Source organism: Engraulis encrasicolus, chromosome 23 (genome assembly GCF_034702125.1).
Source record: "Engraulis encrasicolus isolate BLACKSEA-1 chromosome 23, IST_EnEncr_1.0, whole genome shotgun sequence".
Taxonomy (NCBI): Eukaryota; Metazoa; Chordata; class Actinopteri; order Clupeiformes; family Engraulidae; genus Engraulis; species Engraulis encrasicolus.
In genome coordinates, this window is record NC_085879.1 from 22,489,184 (window position 1) to 22,509,786 (window position 20,603).

General features: G+C 43.4%; 1 protein-coding gene across 1 annotated transcript in view; it reads left to right on the top strand.

The window, feature by feature from the left end:
- Positions 1 to 46: 46 nt before the first annotated feature.
- Positions 47 to 20,603, top strand: part of trappc11 (trafficking protein particle complex subunit 11) — a 31,191-nt gene continuing 10,634 nt past the window's right edge. The window contains exons 1-18 of the mRNA XM_063190642.1: positions 47 to 213; positions 692 to 919; positions 1,014 to 1,183; positions 1,483 to 1,553; positions 1,668 to 1,782; positions 4,144 to 4,243; positions 4,414 to 4,487; positions 5,011 to 5,107; positions 5,760 to 5,893; positions 8,656 to 8,803; positions 10,241 to 10,334; positions 11,361 to 11,440; positions 12,183 to 12,261; positions 13,116 to 13,170; positions 14,151 to 14,296; positions 17,893 to 17,954; positions 19,619 to 19,751; positions 19,984 to 20,114. Coding sequence (XP_063046712.1) covers positions 713 to 919; positions 1,014 to 1,183; positions 1,483 to 1,553; positions 1,668 to 1,782; positions 4,144 to 4,243; positions 4,414 to 4,487; positions 5,011 to 5,107; positions 5,760 to 5,893; positions 8,656 to 8,803; positions 10,241 to 10,334; positions 11,361 to 11,440; positions 12,183 to 12,261; positions 13,116 to 13,170; positions 14,151 to 14,296; positions 17,893 to 17,954; positions 19,619 to 19,751; positions 19,984 to 20,114 — 1,896 coding nt within the window. The 5' untranslated portion in view covers positions 47 to 213; positions 692 to 712. The remainder of the gene's footprint in view (positions 214 to 691; positions 920 to 1,013; positions 1,184 to 1,482; positions 1,554 to 1,667; positions 1,783 to 4,143; positions 4,244 to 4,413; positions 4,488 to 5,010; positions 5,108 to 5,759; positions 5,894 to 8,655; positions 8,804 to 10,240; positions 10,335 to 11,360; positions 11,441 to 12,182; positions 12,262 to 13,115; positions 13,171 to 14,150; positions 14,297 to 17,892; positions 17,955 to 19,618; positions 19,752 to 19,983; positions 20,115 to 20,603) is intronic.

A 20,603-nucleotide genomic window follows, 5' to 3' on the forward strand; every position in this document is an offset into this window, starting at 1 on the left:
TTCTCGATTCGAAACCACAACGTCACATGAGCTTAGCCAGAGCAGGAAAGGTGTCCAGCTAGCCAAATACTTGGTGGATCATCGCGTTACAATATACTTAATTCAAAGGCAGGACGATGTGATTTGTCAATGCACAACAAAGACTGTAGTATACATGTAACCTCTCAACGCGTCTGGGGCTCGCAGATTTGAACATCACTCCATATTTGAGAGGTAAACTTTGCTACCCAGTGAGCAACTGTTTCGCTGACAAGAGTCAGCTAACTGAACTGTCTTGCAAGATACACAAGTGTTGAAGATCCCTTAACGGGTTTTGTGAGTTTGCTCGTGTTGTTGTAGGCATTCATTACTGAGGTAGATGTTGGGAAAAGGTGTAATACCACGTGTGAATTCACTGACACTGGCCCATATCAACGCTAAACCAGAGTTAAACGCCCATTTTAGCGTGACGTTAGCATAGCAGTAGCTTTGTTTTGACTGTCAGCTGATTTCTGTTTGGTCCAGGCAATTTCATCCAGGCCTTTTACAAAACCCTCCAGCAAATTCTTGTCGTACTCACGGTTGTTTGGCATCACCTAGGGAATTATGATACACTCGTGTGGATATTGTTTAAGATGGTCTGAAGACAGACATTGTTATTAACGGTGACCCTCCCTGCCATATTCTTTGACCGTTTGCTTGTCTTCCCTAGATCTGATCCTTGCTTATTGTCATGATGAGCCCGACACAATGGGACTTGCCCCCCGAGCTGTGCTGCAGGCCAATGGCTTTTGTAGCGCTAACGGGTCTGGATGTGGTGTACAATGCAGTGCACAGGGCCATTTGGGATGCATTCTGCGCCAACCGAAGAGCCGACAGGGTGCCCATTTCTTTCAAAGTGCTGCCGGGAGATCACGAATATCCCAAGTGCCGCACAAAGGTATGTGGGGATAAGTCCACCCAGAATGTTTTTGTAGACTACAAGGTTCTGACCATCAAGTATTTGACCACGATTTCCCCCCCTTTGCCTGCAGAGAACCTCATATGAGTGGTACATTCCTAAAGGGATTCTGAAGACTGGCTGGATGAATAAGCACTTGAACCTTGTGCCAGCCCTGGTGGTTCTCTTCTATGAGCTGGACTGGGATGACGCCCAGTGGAAGGAGAAACAGTCAGAATGTGCCACCAAAGTGGAAATTGTCAGGTAGTCTGTCTTGAGGGAATTATAATATGTGGTTTCTTTTACTTCGTCTAGACTAGCGTTTCTCAACGGGGGCGCTACAGCCAACTGACTGTTTTTGTTGTTGTTGTTGTTGTCTGTTCAACTTGGATGAATTTAGGAATGCACCAACTACAACAAGTTATGAAAGGCAATACACTCAGTAATTGTAAAGGCGGACATATCAGGCCTGTCTACATTAGTTCTAACTTCATCTTTACTCAGTGTGGTGGATATTTTTCAATTCATGAGCCTGAATAATTACAGTGTTTTTTTTCTATTAGAACAAGTCTTCAAGGGAGAAACACCAAGGTTGCTGTGGTCTTGATCCAGAAGAAAACCCCTCTTCCTCCAGGTAGTTCCAGTTTTAATCCAAAGCTATTTTTTTTCACTGATGGAATTAAATTCTTAAGTCTTCCGATTATCCAAAGCAACATTGCTTACACTACTTGTTGTTGCCATTGTTCAGGTGAGGATGTGGTGGCATCTGAGCGTGCTGCTGCCCTGTGTAATGCCTGCGACCTGTCGGGGAAGTCCCTGTTCGTCCTGCCCCACACCGACCACCTGGTGGGCTACATCATCAGGTCAGAGGACTCAGCTATTCTAGTACTCTGTGCTATTTACCAGCTCTAAATGTTGTTTGTTACCTCCGCCATGGAGGTAATTTTTTCGGTCGCGTTGGTTTGTTTGTCTGTTTGTTTGTTTGTTTGTTTGTCAGCAGCATAACTCAAAAAAACTAATCAATGCATTTGGACGAAACTTTGTGGAGTTGTAATGACCCAAGGAACAAGTGATTCAATTGTGGTGGTGATCCGGATCACGAACCGGAACCAGGACTTTTTAAAACATTCTGACAGCAGGATAAGTGAAAAACAAATCAACTGATTTGAACGAAACTTTGTGGAGTTGTTAGTAATGACCCAAGGAACCAGTGATTCAATTCTGGTGGTGATTCGGTTCACAAACTGGAACCAGGACTTTTTAAAAGATTCACCATTGCTGGCCTATATATCTAGACGCCGCTACTGACCAGAAATTGAATTGCGGGGACTCCACAAAAAGAAGGGCGAAAGACTTAAGCCAGGCTCAAACTACACGACTAGCGATTGTGTGTCCGATTTTGGCGTCGGGGTGCACCGCACACTAGAAGAGAATCGCAACTGTCAATCTTGTCGCTGCTCGCATCCACCGAGACAATGCCCAACGTTCTATTTCCAGTCGCAAATATCAAACACTGTTTGATTTCTACGATTTGCGATCGGCGACTCTTTGAGCTGCCAAAGTTCTATCTTAGAACGTCGCTCACGACGAGGAAATCTTTCCCGACAATCGCTTGCGATGGTCCTGGGGGGTAACGTTCCAGCGATTGTCGTAAGGGGGGTTTTCAGCCGAGAATCGGCGCGATAGTCGTGTAGTTTGAGCCAGGCTTTAGGGTGTAACCAGGGCTCTAAATTAACTTTTTCCACCACCAGCCAATTTGGCTAGTGGACATTTTTTCTTACCAGCCAAACAGAAGTTCAACTAGCCATTTTTTTTTTTTTTTATCTCGCCAAAATAAACTATGCTTTAGGCGAATTATTTTTTTAAATTATGGTCATTTTGTTCAACTGTCTACAACACAGATAGGCCTACACTATAGGCCTGCATATGCCTATGTAATAAGCATAGGCTATTTTTTCATTAGGGCCTATTTTTTTTTACTTCTGCATTATTTTTTACTTTCATTACTTAGGCCTGATCAATTTCATTAGTTTTTATTCAATTCCTCTGAAAACCGTGAATCATATCACAAGCCACTCACATAACAGACCTTAACATAGGCCTACAGTAATCAAACACAGCCAAACACTAAACCTCACACACCCAAGGAAGGAGCAGAGATGAGAGAAAAAGGAGAGGAGAGAGGAGGAGCTCTTATCTACCATGCGCAACAAAATGACAAGAAGCCTATGTTTAACTAAAAGTAAATAATATCACGGGAATCTTCGCTTCATTTGTTACTTCCATAGCTTCGTCGTTGGTTGTTTTTTTTTGTTATTCTTTTTCTTTCCGATGGCGTGGGCTTTCCAACTTAGTTGCGCGCGCCAGGACTCGGAACATTTCAGAAGACAACTGACAGCTACGCTCACACTACGTCAGCTGTCCTCCTCTGCGCTTGTCGCAATTTCGTTCCACAACCACTTTTTTAACGCCACTACTACTACTGTTACAATTACTACTGGCATTCACCAACACAGAGAACCTTGCTCTAACCCCCGCCACATTCTCATCACTCGTACAAAACATACAGAAGTAGCTCTATGCATAATCTGCGTTAGTCCTGTTATTGAAATGGCCAGGCCCTCGCAGCTTCAAAAAGGCAGCCTGATACAGCACGGTTCATGCTAGTAGCAGCAGTAGTGACGTTAAAAAGGTTGCAGCGAAAGTGACGGGAGCATAGGAGGAGAGCTGCCTGTCAGAATAGTGTGAGCGTAGCTGACAGGCTGGTCATCTGAAATGTTTTCAATCCTGTCGCGCGCAACGGCATGGAGTTGCCGATCGCTGCACTGGAAAGCCCACGGTGGGAGGCTACGTCTTAACGCTAGTGTCCATGGGTAATGTAGGAAATCTCGCCGTCTAACGTTTGTCATAGCAGCGGTTTACCGTTCATACTTTACCGTACTCGGGCGCCACTAGCCAAATAGGCGGGTAGGTATTTTTTTCTACTAGCCAAAATGAATTTTCACCCGTGTTTGGCGTGTTGGCGTGTGTTAATTTATAGCCCTGGGTGTAACAGTCAAATGTTCTATCAAACAGCTTCCTTGGCGGAGGTCTGCACTCTCTGAGTGCTTCTAGTTTACATGTATAATGGAAAACACAGGTCATAGAATGTAGCGATAGATGTGTCAAATTTGAAAGAAATGTCAATGAAGTGTTTTTTCCTTATGATTCTATTTTGTCTGCAGGCTGGAGAATGCTTTCTATGAACATGCTCAGACATATTACTACACTGAAATCAGACGGGTGAAGTCTCACAAGGAGTTTCTCAATAGAACAACCCACCAGGTCAGCTATTTAGTGTTACATCTTTCTCAAACTTTGGTGTTTTCTTTTCTTTTTTAAATTCAATTTAATTTCAACTCGCTAATGAATAATCTTCTGATGCAGGTGTTTGCCACCCTTTCGGAACAACTTTAAATAAGTTGTGTTTGTTTCTCTCACCTTTTGTCCCGTAGTTGCTGTTTGTAAGGCATCAATTTAAGATTGGATTTTTCAGTGAGCTGAAGCAAGATACACAGAATGCTCTCAAGTAAGTCTGACCATGCACAATTTTTTTCTGAATGGTGCTCATTGCTGGAAACTTGAAAATGAAATGCACCGAAAGCACTTTTTTACCTGCACTCCTTATAGCAGGGGTATTCAATTATATTTCAGCGAAGGCCATTTTTTTCAAATTCCTCCCAGTAAAGGGGACGAACTATACGTATGTATTATGGTTGCCGACTGTCAAAAAAATGAAAAAAATATGGCAGACTTTTTTGAAGTGGAGGGTCTGGGGGTCCTCCCCCAGAAAATTTTGCATTTCTTAGATGTAATTTCCTGCATTTTAACGTCCCGTGTCCCGTTTCAGCATGATGACGGAGCCCATACTTTTATCTCTAAATTCCAAAAAACGATTCTGTATTTGAAGGGGCTTGTGGGGGGGGGCAGAAGAACCTTGCTGTCCAAGGGCCGCATCTGGCCCCAGGGCCGCCATTTGAATAGCCCTGCCATATAGGTTAGACAGCCCCTCACACATTCCTCTTAAACTGAGAGTCCTCTGCTTGCCGCAGGTACTACCGGACGGCTTACAGCCTTGTGCACGAGCTACGTGCTCATGAAACCAACATGCTGGAGATCAAGACCATGGCTGGCTTCATCAACTACAAGGTAAGCTCAGCGAGGCATCCTGCTGATCATGTTAAGCAAATAGGCTAATTTTCCAAGCCAGCATGCAAGGCCATGAGAAGTCAAGCTGAAGACAAAACAATCTTGTTGACTCTGTTTGATTGAATATGAGCACAGTGGTGGGTCTGAAGTCAGTGGAAGTGTTGATGGTACTATGCTAACCTTGTTGCAACTTCAGAGCACTGATTATTTTGTGTATAGATAATAAGTCAAATGTACTTGGGTAGGTACTGCTCATGCAATGCTTTACTTGACTGACATTGTCCTCATAATGGGGACACATCTGAAACGAACTGCAAAACATGCATGAAAAGCTTTTAATCATTTCCCGCCCAAGATTCAGTGTTTTCTCAGACATGTTGTGGTGTTTGGCATTTTATATACAGTATATTTCACATGAACAGAATGACATTTGCACTGAACCCCACCATCAAAAAAGCTCCAAAATATAATGCAGCTTTGTGGTATATGTATATGGTATACATACAGCAGAGAAATGTGAGTGTTTCAACACATAACTGCATATCCTGTCTGTGGGGGCGACGAAATGACGTTGCAATAAATTCTTTCAAAAAGGGGAAGAAGACCAACGGTGTGTAACGTACATTGCATTCCATTTTTTGTTTTCGTCCAGATCTGCAGGCTGTGTTTCCAGCACAACACCCCCTTGGATGCCATTGCTCAGTTCAGGAAGCACATTGACCTGTGCAAGACCAAGATCGGGAGTGCGGAGCTCGCTTTCGAACACACTGCATGGATGTCCAAACAGTAAGCGCTGAGATGGTTTTCATATCTGTCTGATTATTAGTCTGACTACTGTTGACTCAAGCCATGTCACGCTTATGGGTGGCTGATGAGTGTTGTCTTGAAAGGGTTTTTTTGATGTGTTTTGAGGGATATGTTGTGATATTTTTACATATGCAATATGTTGTTGGCCTTCCTAAGTAAAAACAGTAAAAAATGAAATGCACCGTAAATATTAATAAGTAGTATTAGTAGTAGTAGTCGTGGTAGCCTTTATTGTCCCCAAGGGGAAATTTGTTCTCACCACACAGGGTGCAGTCGCCACAGAGCAGTGCCTATAAGAACACCAGTCAACCCACCTGTACATTACATGGGTATATGAATACAGTCAGACAAAGGGAGGGTGGACATGGACCAGGCAGGTGTACAGGCGGCGTTAAGAAAGCATAATGGCAACATATCGAGAGGAGAGGGGGAAAAGTGTCATGCCTTCAAATTATTATTATTAATATACAATTTGGAGACATAATGCGTTGGCGTTGGATGGGGGAGAGGGTCACACAGAAGAGTAAACAAGAGTAAGAGTAAAGAAGAGTAAACAACCCCAGGCGTCTTCATGTTGTTCTTTCAGGGAGACTGTTTGCTCCTGCATTGACCTTGGCCTAGGCCACTGCAGACAGGGGCACCGAAACAGATAAGCGTTGTTTGGGTTTTTTGGGTTGAGCGCTTTTGCATTCCACAGTTTTCCATGCCTGCTCAAGCTTATATGGTGGTCGATCCAATTCATTCTCACTGCAACTCCGTTGGCTTCTCTCTGAGGTGGATCCTACAAAGTATTTGGCAGTTGCAAGCCACAAGTCCAAAAGTGTCCAAAAGTCCAGTACCTTCACGGTTCACAACCACAAGTCTGAGCACCAATAGAATTGCACCACCTTAACAATCATTCCAAGGCAGCCTGGGGCTGTGAGTGGCCGCTACGGTTTAACAAATTTGATGAATCAGGCTCAAGAATAATCCAATCGTCAAGAAGTCTGAAATCCTGGTTCCGAAAAGTAAATATCCTGTATGTGCTCCATGGCCATCAGTGACTGGCACATGACGTGCTACTCCGCCAAAGCATCCATCACGTCACCTGTGGTCGTGTCCCCATCTGCACAGCTGGGCTCTCCCGAACCCACTTTAATCATGATCGACCAGTTGATCAAATCCATGTTTGATTCCATTCTGAAAAACAAGACAGCGAGAGTCTCTGTAGGGTAGGCAAACAGGACAAAGCAAGACTTGCAGGGCAGGGGAAAAGATAGGGGAGGGAGAGAGATCAGAAAGTGTGTCCGCCTCCAGAGAGAGCCAGAGAGAGAGAAGTAGAATTACAATCTTCTGCTTTGAGGGTATATATTGTAGATATTAAACGTATCAATAGAGTATAAGCCATGAGAAATCACCAGTTATTTCACCAATTATTTTTGATAATTAAGTGCAGTTACATTGTTAGCATTTATATTGGACTAAGCTATTGTTTAGCCCTCCACTTCCTGTAGATTTCAGTCATGTGGGGGGCAGCAATCTACTACACCTGATAATGGGTTTCAAGCAAGAATATAATCTACTATGGCGAACCTGGAAAGTATTCCAAGAACCTGGCTGAGTAGTAAACCAGGTTATATTAGGGTGGTTGACGTTTAAGGCTGTAACACAATTTAATTCCTGAAAAAATTGATGGAAAAAATTGGGGAAAAAAATAGAAAAAAATAAAGCACTTAGTGGTCTGTGGAATTTCGCCTAATTTTTGCCATTTTTGGGAAAATGTGTCCTGCATCAACACATTGCATAGGCATGTCACACCGCAGGAAAATGAAGTCACAAAACAGGATATTCACTGCATTATGCCATTTTAATCCTTTTATATACATTACTGACATCTGAGCTCATGCTAACTTTATAATGATATTGTGTTAAATCTTAGTTTTTGTTTTCATTTATAAAAAAAACTTTTTTCCTTCTATAAGAGCAGTCACACAACAGGACACCATAAAATGAACCTAAGCATTGCATGACTGAAACATTGCAATCTGAAGACATATTAAGAGGTTAATAGTCACCTTTAACTCCCACAGCACTCTCCAATAACTGAGGTACTGACTGGTTAGGAGCCAGTTTTTAAGACCTTTGTAGTTGGCCTTGCAGCTGCCCGTTCACAAACATTGACATACATGTCACCCCACAGGACGCAATTTGTGTTACGAAATTGAACTTGTAGTTAATATTACTGTCTTGAGTTTTTTTCACATTTATACATCTTAATATAAAGTTAATATTCATGCAATCATGGCAAATGCTTCATACATTATTCAAAATGTTGTTGGTTAATTTATATATATATTATATTACTGGTTTCATTAATGTTACAGTCACACTGCAGGATATTTGACATAAACCTTTACATGAATCTTAACAAAAATGTTTCTTCTCATCTAAGACTAATATGAAACATAATGTACCACATCTTCTTTCATTGACATTTCTTTTTTAAAGGAAAAATAACAGTTTTGTAGGTTTTTAACCAATCTTATGAAAAAACAAGGCGTCACATCAACCACCCATTAACCCTTAGGGAGTGGTAAATCATGTAATAGAAGAGCATGCAGTCCCCGTTTTCTTTGCTAAATGACACCTGTGCACCACCTATTAGCAATTTTATCATTTCCTGTTGGTCAACTTAGCCAGGTTTATAACTTAACCTTGTTCGTGGAACAGTACCCTGTAATGAGTGCACACTGTTTTGTTAGGTTCCAGTCGTTTGGGGATCTGTTTGACGAGGCCATCAAGCTGGGCCTGACTGCCATCCAGACGCAGAACCCTGGCTTCTACTACCAGCAGGCGGCGTGCTACGCCCAGGAGAGGAAGCAGCAGGCCAGCCAGCTCTGCAGCCACGAGGTAGGGGCAGCACCGTCCAACCACTCACAGGCAGGATGACCCTTGAACTCTGTTTGTGAGCTGTGGTCGGGTGTGATTGAACTCCTTGGTCATATATGTAGTAGTTACGCACTTAAGCTGAGCATCTCTTTTAGCCTTATTAATGCTGGAGTTGATGGAAATGTAGTCAGTTTAACCCATTAAGACCCGTAACAGCATCTGTGCAGCACAAACTTTAAGACGAGCTGCATCACCTTATACAGAGTTGACAACTCTATTGAAAATTGACCTGTTTGGTCTTAATGGGTTAAATGACTCTGATGTACATAGTGATGTTGAATGTAATCATTTTCATTAAACATGCAGGATGACCGTCAGAGGTGGCCAAAGTAAAATTACATTCATGTACAACACTAGCACATGATATTACATAGCAGTTACCTTTTACTCCATTGTACCTAATGAGGTAGCTAAACATTATTGTTATTGTCAAAAAGAAAAACCCCAAATTTGATCTGAGCAATACACAATCAGGTACATTGCTTCATTGTATTTGTAGACCAGTTAGTCAGTAAAGTTACATGTGTTCGAAGGAAACTATGGAAGGTTTTTTATTATTACTTTTACTTAGGCCACCTCTGGTGACTGTTGATGAAGGCCGGTCTTGGTTAAAGATCCCTGGTCACATGCATGGCTCAATAGTAGTCTGTTTAACTATTTACCAAGTCCAACTCGGCAGTTTCTGGTGGATGAGTATGCCATTGTTGAAACAGCACTTCCCACGTTGACAAAGGGCTGTAAGAAATAATTGTTTTGCAAAGTTCCTGGAAGAAAGTCCTTCCCCTTGTTTTGTTAACAAAAACTTGTAAAGATTGTTGTTTTCCACGAAATGTGCAGACATTAAGGGCCTTAATTAACAGAGTAAATGTGCAGGGCAAAAAGCTTATCGATGACTGGTATTCGTCTCTGAAACTCCAACTGTTTTTTGTTTTGTTTTGTTTTTTTACGTTTCTCCGGTGTAGCAGCCAGTACCATAGCCATGTCAACTACAGCTGGTGCCTGTTGGAGTTTTTTATTATTACCTCCGCCAAGGAGGTTATGTTTTCGGTCATGTTGGTCTGTCTGTCTGTCTGTCTGTGTGTCAGGATAACTCAAAAAGTCATGAACGGATTTGGATGACATTTTGGGGAGTTGTTGGAAATGAGAAAAAGAACAAGTGATTAAATGTTGGTGGCAATGCGGATCCAGAATTAAAAACAAAGATTCTACACCATTGCGGGATGGGGCAAATTTTGACATTCCAGTCAAAATCCCCCAAAAAAGGAAGATAGACTTTTAAATTAAGGTGTAACATAGTCACTTGTTCTATCAAACAGCTTCCTTAGCGGAGGTCTGCACTCTCTGAGTGTATTTCTGTTTTTTATATTTGTGATGATGTGTTATGTGTTGCCCCTGCAGGCCAGTGTGGCGTACCCAGCCCCCGACCCCCTGGAGACGGCCGCAGGAGTGCTGGACTTCTATGGCCAGAGAGCCTGGAGACAAGGGCACCAGAGTGAGTGCACATGTCACAACACTGTCATTAACTACAAGAGGAAAAAGTTTACCGCATACTTGTTTTACTTAATGCTCTTTTATTCAGAGCCAACTCGTCAAACAAGTGTGCTGTAAACTTTTTCCTTTTGAAGTAGGGATGCAAACGATTAATCGATTAATCGACTTTAATCGATCAATGCGTTAATCAATTAAAAAACATTAATCGCAATTAATCGACAATCCACCTGACAAGAGACCCAGGTGAAATGGGCATGTGAAGAGTGTGTGTGAAGAGGGGTGTGAATAGTGGGAATATTTAAATCACCTTTGGATTAAAGAATTGAAATAGGAATTCATTTAAATGTGGTATTTTACCTCAATTTTTAATTAAAATTTTTAGATTCAGTAGTTTTTTTCGAGAAACATTGAGATTTCGGGGGGAAAACGCCGCTTATCAATTAATCGTAAGTCGATCGATAAGGCTATCAACTAAAGATTAATGAATTAATCGATAATTTGCATCCCTATTTTGAAGTATTGCATACTCCAGCTGTGCAAGGGTCTTTGACCTGTCATTAACTACTATGGCTTTTTATTTTCGCTCCCTGTGCTGTCCACCTCATGGGTTTTAGGCTTAAGCACTAGCAGTATTACTCTGACTGACTTTCTTTTCTTGCTTGAAGGAAGGAAAATATCTGTTCCAATAGCTGAATGGTTAATGTGTAGTCAGTTACGTCTCTCTCTCTCTCTCTCTCTCTCTCTCTCTCTCTCTCTCTCTCTCTCTCTCTCACTCACTCACTCACTCACTCACTCACTCACTCACTCTCTCACTCTCTCACTCTCTCTCTCTCTCTCTCTCTCTCTCTCTCTCTCTCTCTCTCTCTCTCTCTCTCTCTTCTCTCCCTCTCTCTCTCTCTATCCCTCTCTCTCTCTCCCTCTCCCTCCCTCTCTCTCTCTCTCTCTTCTCTCTCTCTCTCCCTCTCTCTCTCTCTCTCTCTCTCTCTCTCTCTCTCTCTCTCTCTCTCTCTCTCCCTCTCCCCCTCAGGTATTGATCCTCCAGATGCGGAGAAGGAGAAACTGGGCATCCTGGCTCTCCAAATAAAGGAAAAGGACATACCCCACTCGGTAGGAGATGCACACACACACACACGCACACACACGCCACGCTTCCTACACACATTACATACAACACACTTCCTGCACACACATTCTCACACTCACCCACTAACTCGGTTAGAGATTCATCCTTGAATGCCCGGCACATGCACACATTCAAGCCTGTGTGCTGTAGTACGCAAATACGCATACCCAAACATGCACACTTACTCTCACTCTCACACAATGCAATGGAACAACCTGCTATGGTCACAGTTGACCTCTCTGGCCACCTCGTAGTGGGCAGTGGACTGGCCCTAATGGCCGGCTGTCATGTTGCTGAACTCTGGACATCTTTGTCAATGTGTAAAGAATAGAAGTTATAGGTGAGTCTCTGCTGGAAGTCATGTGCTGGCCTCCCATGCTGACGAAGATTTAAAAAAAAAACAGTTATTCATTACATTGTCATCATTCATTTTGCTTGAATGAATTTTTCTCACAATTTGTGCATTGAAATTCTGTGCATTTGTTGATCTACCGTGCGTAATAAAAGCCATTTAAACATAATTTTTTTTTTTTAATCTGATTTTTAAGACGGCATCAAGGCAATTGGAAATGCATGTTAACTGAGAAACATAATAAAATCACTTCGTTTTTTGAAAATAGATGTATTGGGTTTTGGAGAATACTCCTTTCCAGATGCTAATAACATATTGAAGTTATGGTGGTGTTGGAGAACTCACTCTCTTCCTGTGTTTGGGTTCTTTGACAGGAGCTGATCATCGCTCTGCTCAGCAATGCCGTGGCCCAGTTCAAGAAGTACAAGTGTCCACGCATGAAGAGCCACTTGAGTGAGTATGAGTGAAGGACAACGAGGAGTTCATCCCCTCTTTCAACCCTGTCCACTCAGTTTTTTGTTTTTTTAGAACAGTAATACATGTATACAGCTAAATTGGAATATCCAGCTGAATGAGGAAATTTGATTTGATTCAGAAGGCCCAACATTTCTGGGGGTTGGTCTGGCACAGTGTGCTTGGACCTTACCACATGTGTGCTACATGCATTGTCTCTTCCTCCCACTCACTTCCTGTCTGTTCTCACACTGTCCCATATACTGTAAATAAACACAAAACCGCCCCAAAGATTTCTTGCCACTTCCTTGCACAATATTTCAGGTGGTCTGTGTTGGCATACCTGGGGATAGCAGTTGGGCAACTGCTATCGACACTCTTACGAGCACACCTCTCATCCAAATATTGTGCCAAATGGGGCCTGTTCTACAAAGCCGTTTCAGGAGTAAACCAGGTTAAGTTAAGAGGTAAATCATCTAACAGAAGAGCATGAAGTTCTCATTGAGGACTCCAGGCTCCTCTATTAGATGATTTACCTCTTAACCTGGTTTACTCCTGAACCAGCTTTGTAGTATAGGCTCATGGTCATGTGAGGTGACCACAGCGCTCTCTCTTGTGTATGTGGGCAGCCATGGTTAAAGCGCTGGCCTTTAGATCAGAGGGTTGCAGGTTCAAATCCCACCCTTGAGAGCACCTCATCCATGGCTGAAGTGCCCTTGAGCAAGGCACCTAAGCCCACATTGCTCCTGGGCCTGTAACCAATACCCTGAACCTAAATAAGTCAGTGTAAGTCGCTTTGGATACAAGCTTCAGCTAAGTGCAATGTAATGTAATGTAATGTAATGTCCCTGCAGTGGTGCAGATGGGGGAGGAGTACTACCATGCCAAGGACTACACCAAAGCTCTCAAGTAAGTAACGATGCAGATATGGGCTGCATTCCAATATGCAGACTCCCGTCTTCCACTTGTGCTTGTGGCCTTGCCTTTTGCTGATGCCCCACCTCGGTGGAGAGAACAATAAAGTTTCCCCGCAGTCAGCCTAGCCACAACAACTTTTGGGGGACTGTTCTTCGTTCACCATCCCGATTGCAAATGGCAAAATGACATTAGAATTGTGCTTTTGCAATGTTATTGAATTAATTGAATTTTATTGAATAAAAATCATCACGAGGTCACAAGCAGGCAAGTGCGCAAGGGAGGACGGGAGTCCGCTTATTGGAATCTACCCAGTCAGAAAATGTCTCACCCAATCGAAAGATGCAGTGTTATTAATCTACTTCTTTCGGTAATCTCAAACCTGAAACACAAAACATTGCTCATTTACACACTGTAATTGCTGTCACAGACGTCATAACGGTCACTCTCTGCAAAACACAACATAACCTTTCTTGTACTGCCCTCTCCTCCACATCTCCACCCTCCTTTCCGCTCACCTTTCATCTCCTTCACTCCCCTCTTCTTCCCTTTCCTCCCTTACTCTTACTCTCCTGCCCTTCTTCCCTTTCCTCCTCTCCACACTGTTCCTCTCTCTTCTCTCTTCCTACTCTCCCCCACTCTCCTCTCTCTCTCTTCTCCTCACCTCTCCTCTCCTCTCCCCCACCCCACTCTCCACCTCCCCTTTTCCTCTACTGCACTCTCTTCTCTTCTCTTCTCTTCTCTTCTCTTCTCTTCTCTTCTCTTCTCTTCTCTTCTCTTCTCTTCTCTTCTCTTCTCTTCTCTTCTCCTGTCTTCATTTCTTCTCTTCTCTTCTCCTGTCTTCATTTCTTCTCTTCTCTTCTCTTCTCTTCTCTTCTCTTCTCTTCTCTTCTCTTCTCTTCTCTTCTCTTCTCTTCTCTTCTCTTCTCTTCTCTTCTCTTCTCTTCTCTTCTCTTCTCTTCTCTTCACTGTAGGCTGCTGGACTATGTGATGTGTGACTACCGTACGGAGCGTTGGTGGACGCTGCTGACCTCCATCCTCTGCACGGCCCTCAAGTGCTCCTACCTCATGGGCCTCATCAAGGACTACATCACCTACTCCATGGAGCTCATTGGGCGAGGTGTGTGCCTGTGTGTGTGTGTGTGCGTGCGCGTGCGTGCATGTGTGCGGCCAAGTCATTTGTACTTCTGTACACTGTGGGCCACTCCTCGGACGAGGTGTGTGCGCGTGCGTGCGTGCGTGCATGTGTGCGACCAGGTCATTTGTACTTCTGTACACTGTGGGCCATTTTGTGTAGCCTGGTTACAGAGGTCGCGTTAACCGACAAATGTCCGTCATTGACGGATTTTTTTGAAGGATGACGGAAAATTCTGAAGCCTGTCCGTCATTTTGACGGATCAATATTCAGGGTGATGATAAATAAATCACAAGTTTATATAGTCCTACGCCTCTATCGAGTACAGCAAATATGCATTTCAATTAGACATAGTTATCAGCGCAGATAATTTCATGCTACTATCGTTTGCCTTTCTCCCTCTCTCCTTGCTTGTCATACCATGCGCCGCAGCTGGGCTGTGCGGCTGGCTGCAGCAGAGCGCGTGCCTCTGCACTTGCTCAAAATAATGAATTAAAATAACTAAGACTTCGACTTTAAGATTCAGAACTATTTGTAGACCTAAGCCTACATTTACCGACTATCTGATTTTCTGCCAATGACGAAGTTGTCCCTCTATCGCCCTTCATAGAAGCATTCTTTCATAACTCCTCGCTTGAAACATAAACAAATAGGCGAATAGCACGTTTATTAGCCAGAACCTTCACTCAAAGGCAACGCAGGTCTAAAACGGCTTCAGAACATTAACTAATAAAAACGACGGATATTCAAGAACCAAAATATTACCAGGCAACGCAACTTACAACTTGGCAAACGTTGCCAGAAACGGCTAACCTTCTCTCATTTCGATAGCTAGTTCACCCATTAGGCCAGGGCTCCAGACTAACTTTTTGCACTGGTTGCACTGGTGCGCCTAAACATTTTTTTTAGGTGCACCTGCACAAAATTTAGGTGCACCCAAATGTTTTCACCACCCATACACACACGCACCTCAGCTTTAAAAAATATTAATTAAAAATGATAACAATAGCAATAATAATAGCAACAATAATAGAATAATAATAATAATAATTATTATTATTATTATTGTTGCTATATTTTAAAAGACCTGGAGCCTTTCATGTGCTATAGGCTAGTCTTCCAAATGCTCCTTATAAAAGACATGACAGTAGGCTACTTAACTAACACATCTTGGCTACAAGCAGTTTGGCTGGTAGAAAAGACCAAATTAATAGCCTTTTAGTCAGTATGTGTTTGACTAGTAAGACCAACATACTAGCCTTTTCGGCAATAAGGCTACGCACACGGCACAAGCACAGAGTTACAATATGAAGATAGATGGATGGATGGATGGATAGATTTTTTTTAACAAACCTTGTTAAAAATTTCATGATTTTTATCATTAGACACAAATAGCCTAGCCTATGTTTACAGTGGAATCTGAGGTGAATTGGGTTTTGTCTGTTTCCCCGTTTTTGAGCGCTCTCCCTCTGCATAATGATTGTGTATCTTAGCAAGCGCTACGAACAGACACGACAGCACTAGTGCGCTCGCTCGCTCACTCTCTTCTCCTCTCTGTCTCTCTCCCTCTCTCTCGTGCTGTCTCAATGTGATCGATGCCTTGCCGACTGATAGGCAGTATGTAGCCTGCCCTAGTTCTAGTCGCTATCAAAAACTCTCACAGAAGTCCCGACAGACTAGCGCGTCACCTGTTGTTTGGCCAGCTCTTCTGCACGCGGCTGAAACGGGCAATTATCCGCACCCGTCTGCGTTTTTGTGTGGCAATGTTTAATATCCGCTCAAGCCATTTAGTTTTTCCCCGTGATTGTGACTCTCTCGTGTTTAAAATATCCTCAAGTCATTTTACTGTTTTTACCGTGATTGTAACTCTCTCGTCCGTTGCAAAACTCGCCTGGTTGAGAACACAAAACTCGCTGGCACATGTGAACTCGGATAGCCTAGTTGAGCGAAGTCGAACATTCTATTCTGAAACGTTGGGCTGACGAGGAAGGGGGAGAAAGCTACCGGTAGTTCAGCGGAGTTGAAGCCTGTTCTCTGATTGAAGGAATTAGCCTACCGCATCGCCACGTTTTATTGTGTGATGATGGCCCACTAGAATGACTATTAATTTTATGTCCATTAAAAACGGTTGTTTGGTAATTGATTTTGTTCTACTGATGGCTGGTCGCACCGGTGCGCCTAAAAATATTTTTTAGGCGCACCATTGAAAAAAATGGGCGCATATGCGACCAAATTGGTCGCACTCTGGAGCCCTGCATTAGGCTATAGGCGATATATTTTTTATTCAGACAACTTTACCACGCTCCCAGAGGCAACATATAAGCCGATGGGGCTACGTATGGAGAGGTTCCCTTTACCGTCGCTGACATTTTTCAACAAAGTTTTGCGAAATCTGGTCGTCTTCCTGTTGTAGGCTTCAGTGCCTTTATCTACTGTCTGGGCTACACCTTTCTGCTTCAAGACGGCTTTCCTTTCCATCGTGCATGTGAAGTCCAACGCGAATATCATTTAACACTGCGCCGTTGTATTACAATCGGTGCATTAAGCAGCAAATCGAGTGACTGACAGCTGTTGGATAAAGCCCTGCACGCGTCTTTTAAAAAAGTGCTTGTGGTGACCATAGCGCTGAACACTGAATCAGACGCGCGCCATGAGAGATATCTGCAGCTTTTTAAACAATGCAATGAGGGAGGCAGAGAGAGAAAGTGGACAGCAAAATTGACTCCATCCTCGAAGTTGGAGAATGAATGTCGAGTGAAAGGGGGTGTATTCACAGCGGTTTACTCTCAATTGGCCGCAATTGCGCATGTGTTGTTCTCGGTGCGGGGTCGCGACCCCCCACATTGAGAAACTAGGTGGCGAATTTAAAAAATAGGCGATGACGGACTGTGAAAAAGTCTAGCGCAACCTCTGCCTGGTTATCACCAGACTGTCTGTGTGTGTGTGCGCGTGCGCGTGCGCGTGCGCGGCTCCGGAGCCCCCTGGTGGAGTGGAGCTACACACACTTACATTTACACACTTACAGAGCATTTATTGCTTCTGCACGGCCTCACCACCAACAAATTCCTTCAAAACCGTTTTCTATTCATCTCTAAAGAGTCAATGTAGTCTATTATCTGTCCTGTGACTCCTCAATGTGAGCTGGCATTGATATTGAAGCTATTTTCTGGCTGGAGCCAAGGCGCACTCTCCGGCCGTGGACCAGACGGTAGTGTGTGTAGCTCTTCTCCACCAGGGGGCTCCAGAGCTACACACTCACAGCGTCTGGTGAGAACCAGGCTACATTTGTACTTCTGTTATGGTATCGTTTTTATTATCTTTTTCACACATCTGATTCAGTGCGGCACACCAACTTCCCTGTGATCACCAGTTGCACCATTTTATTTTCACTTATCAGCCTTGTTTATGATTTTGTTGAATGATGTTCTCAAAGAAATCTGTACCAACCTGTATTAAACCCTACATGTGGTCTAAAGTCTACATGCGAACAGTTATTAACACCAGTGATGTATTTGGAGAAATTAATGTCCAACTCAGACCAGCCATCCAATAATCCATTACCTCTCCATCTTCCTTATCAGCCTCCACACTTCGCAGTGAGCAGAAGTCCAGGATTGAGAAGAACCTCATTAAGGTGTTGATGGTGAGTTACACGACACCAGTTCAAAAATCTCAAGGCCAACATCTTAACCTACTGTGTGGCACGCTGTAATAGACATTGAAAGTTAACTACTACACTACTTATGACAGTGCATAGGGCCTTTAGTAATACTTAACGAGTTGGTCATTGCCATCCTGGTAACAGCTTATTTATAATGCCGTGTCTTATGGGGTTAAGTAACCCTGGCTTATTATCCATCTCTTATCTCTGTGAGCTGTGGAGTTCTATTGTTCTCTTTGGCTGGTGGACATGAACATTCTAGGAACAGGCTGACAGATGATCTCTAGAGAAATGTTGAATCACTAATGGTAACCATCAGAACTCAAGAAGCCAAATGAATGTGGTGAAGTGGTGGTGTAGCCGAAACTGGTGTTTTCCAGAGGAGTGTAGCACTTCCGCAACACTTCACCATCATTTAGTCACCTCAAAGAAAACTATACCTAGCTTGCAATACTGAATGCGAGCGATTACAGAGAAGTAAGAAAAGGGTCGCACCATGCATTAGCTTTCTTTTTATGTTTCGGCATTCTGCCACTGAGGACACAGTGAGGAAGGCAGAACACAGAAACGCATCTGTGTTATAATAAAAAGAAAGTTAAAGCATGGTGCAACCTTTTCTTACTTTTTAGTTTTTCAATAGTTTGTGGGTGTGGGTGAAGCCTGCTCCAATCTTTATGAGAGAGTACAGAGAAACATGACCATTTGTGAAGTTTGACTTTGGACCACAACCTTAAAGGTGTAATATTTTTTAGTAGCTTATTTCCAGAATTAATGCTGGCCATTCACAAATGTTACCTTTTTCATGAATATTCACCACCACCCTGAAATTCTAAGTATTCATTATAAAAGATCAAATTCGGCAGTAGACAGCACGGTTTCAATGAGCAGCATAGCTGCAATACCTACTCTGGCCATCATCTTACACAGTGCACCTTTCAAATTCTTATCAACATAATTTATAGCCCCGACCTCTTGGCCTTGGCAGCGGTGCATATAACTAGCTGCTGCCCTTTGTCCTTCGCTTAAAACGCTGGACAGCTCTATCTAACCGTTTTACTCACGCCTATTTAATTTATTTATTGCGCCATGTCCCATGATTAAGCACTGATGGCGAAGGAGACGGACTTGCAACCACTACGTGTGCGGGTTGGAAGCAACCAATTGTTAGTCCTCAGTCCATGGTACTACCACCGCCTATCACCTTCATGCTTACCCTTGCTCATATGTGATGAGTGAACAGCCCCTGTGTTGGATGCAGTCTGACTGTAGCGTCAGCTTGCGTCTGTTGTTTCCCCATTCACTTTATATTGGTTGGCTGCCCTGAATGGTGGCTCTGTTGTGTTGCATGAAATGCCACACCTCCATCAAACATATGAGAAATGTTCAACGTTTGACAGATCATGCAATGCCTTCTCCATGGCCCTACAGTATATGATCTGCTGTGACCGCTTATCCATTAGACCTTAAGAGCCACCCATCATCTTAGTTTGACAGTTACATTTATCCATACACTACCAGATGTGCGAACGTTGGGGAGCCGCATTCAAGGGAACAGCGCATTCTACATAATGAAAACGCGCCATGTAATAAAATCCTATAATTCTATAAGCCCTTCCGTCTCCCTCCCTCCCTCCTTGTCCTCTTAGAACGAGGCGCCAGAGCCAGAGCCCGAATGTGACCCGGCATCCGTGAAGGCGGCTCAGGCCCTCTGGAACGATCGCATCTCCCTGGCTGGAAACAACGACTTCACCGTCGACATGCAGGAGTACGTGCCCTTCGGTGAGTGCAGAAAGCAAGAAGATCATGGCACCCTTGATAGGGAAATATAGCTTCTCAAGCTTTGTTTTATTTACTCAGAATTTACAGTGAAAAGTGCAAATGAATGTTGGACTGAAAGCTACAATTTTGATCATGTCAGATACATCTCAGTTTTTGAGGGCCGGGGAAAACCAGTTTCTTTTCAGGTGGGTTTATTGATGAGCTGTGTTGTACCTGTTTCTCTGCTCTGTAGTTCAGTGTAAGGCAAAGTTCCTGTCCCCCAGTTTCCACGTGGACAACCCACTGCAGCTCCACGTGTACCTGAAGGCCGACTGCCCACACTCCCTACGCTTCTCCAAGCTCTGTGTCAGCCTGAGCAACCAGGTACACACACACACACACACACACACACACACACACACACACACACACACACACACACACACACACACACACACACACACACACACACACATTGCTTCTCCAAGCAAGCTCTGTGTCAGCCTGAATAGCCAGGTAGACACACACACACACACACACACACACACACACACACACACACACACACACACACACACACACACACACACACACACACACACACACACACACACACACAACTTCTCCAAGCCCTGTCTCAGCCTGAGTAACCAGGTACACAAACACACACACTCTCTATGTAAAAACACACATGCATGCAACTCATCATAACACCTGACCCCACACATGTTCACATACATACATTTTCTGACCTTTCTGAATAGTTCACAGTTTACAGAAACTATATGGATGGGAATGTCACAATTTCTTGCTGTTGCGGTCACATGACGGATCACAAAAGGTCATGTTTTTCTTGTAAATATGTATTATAAT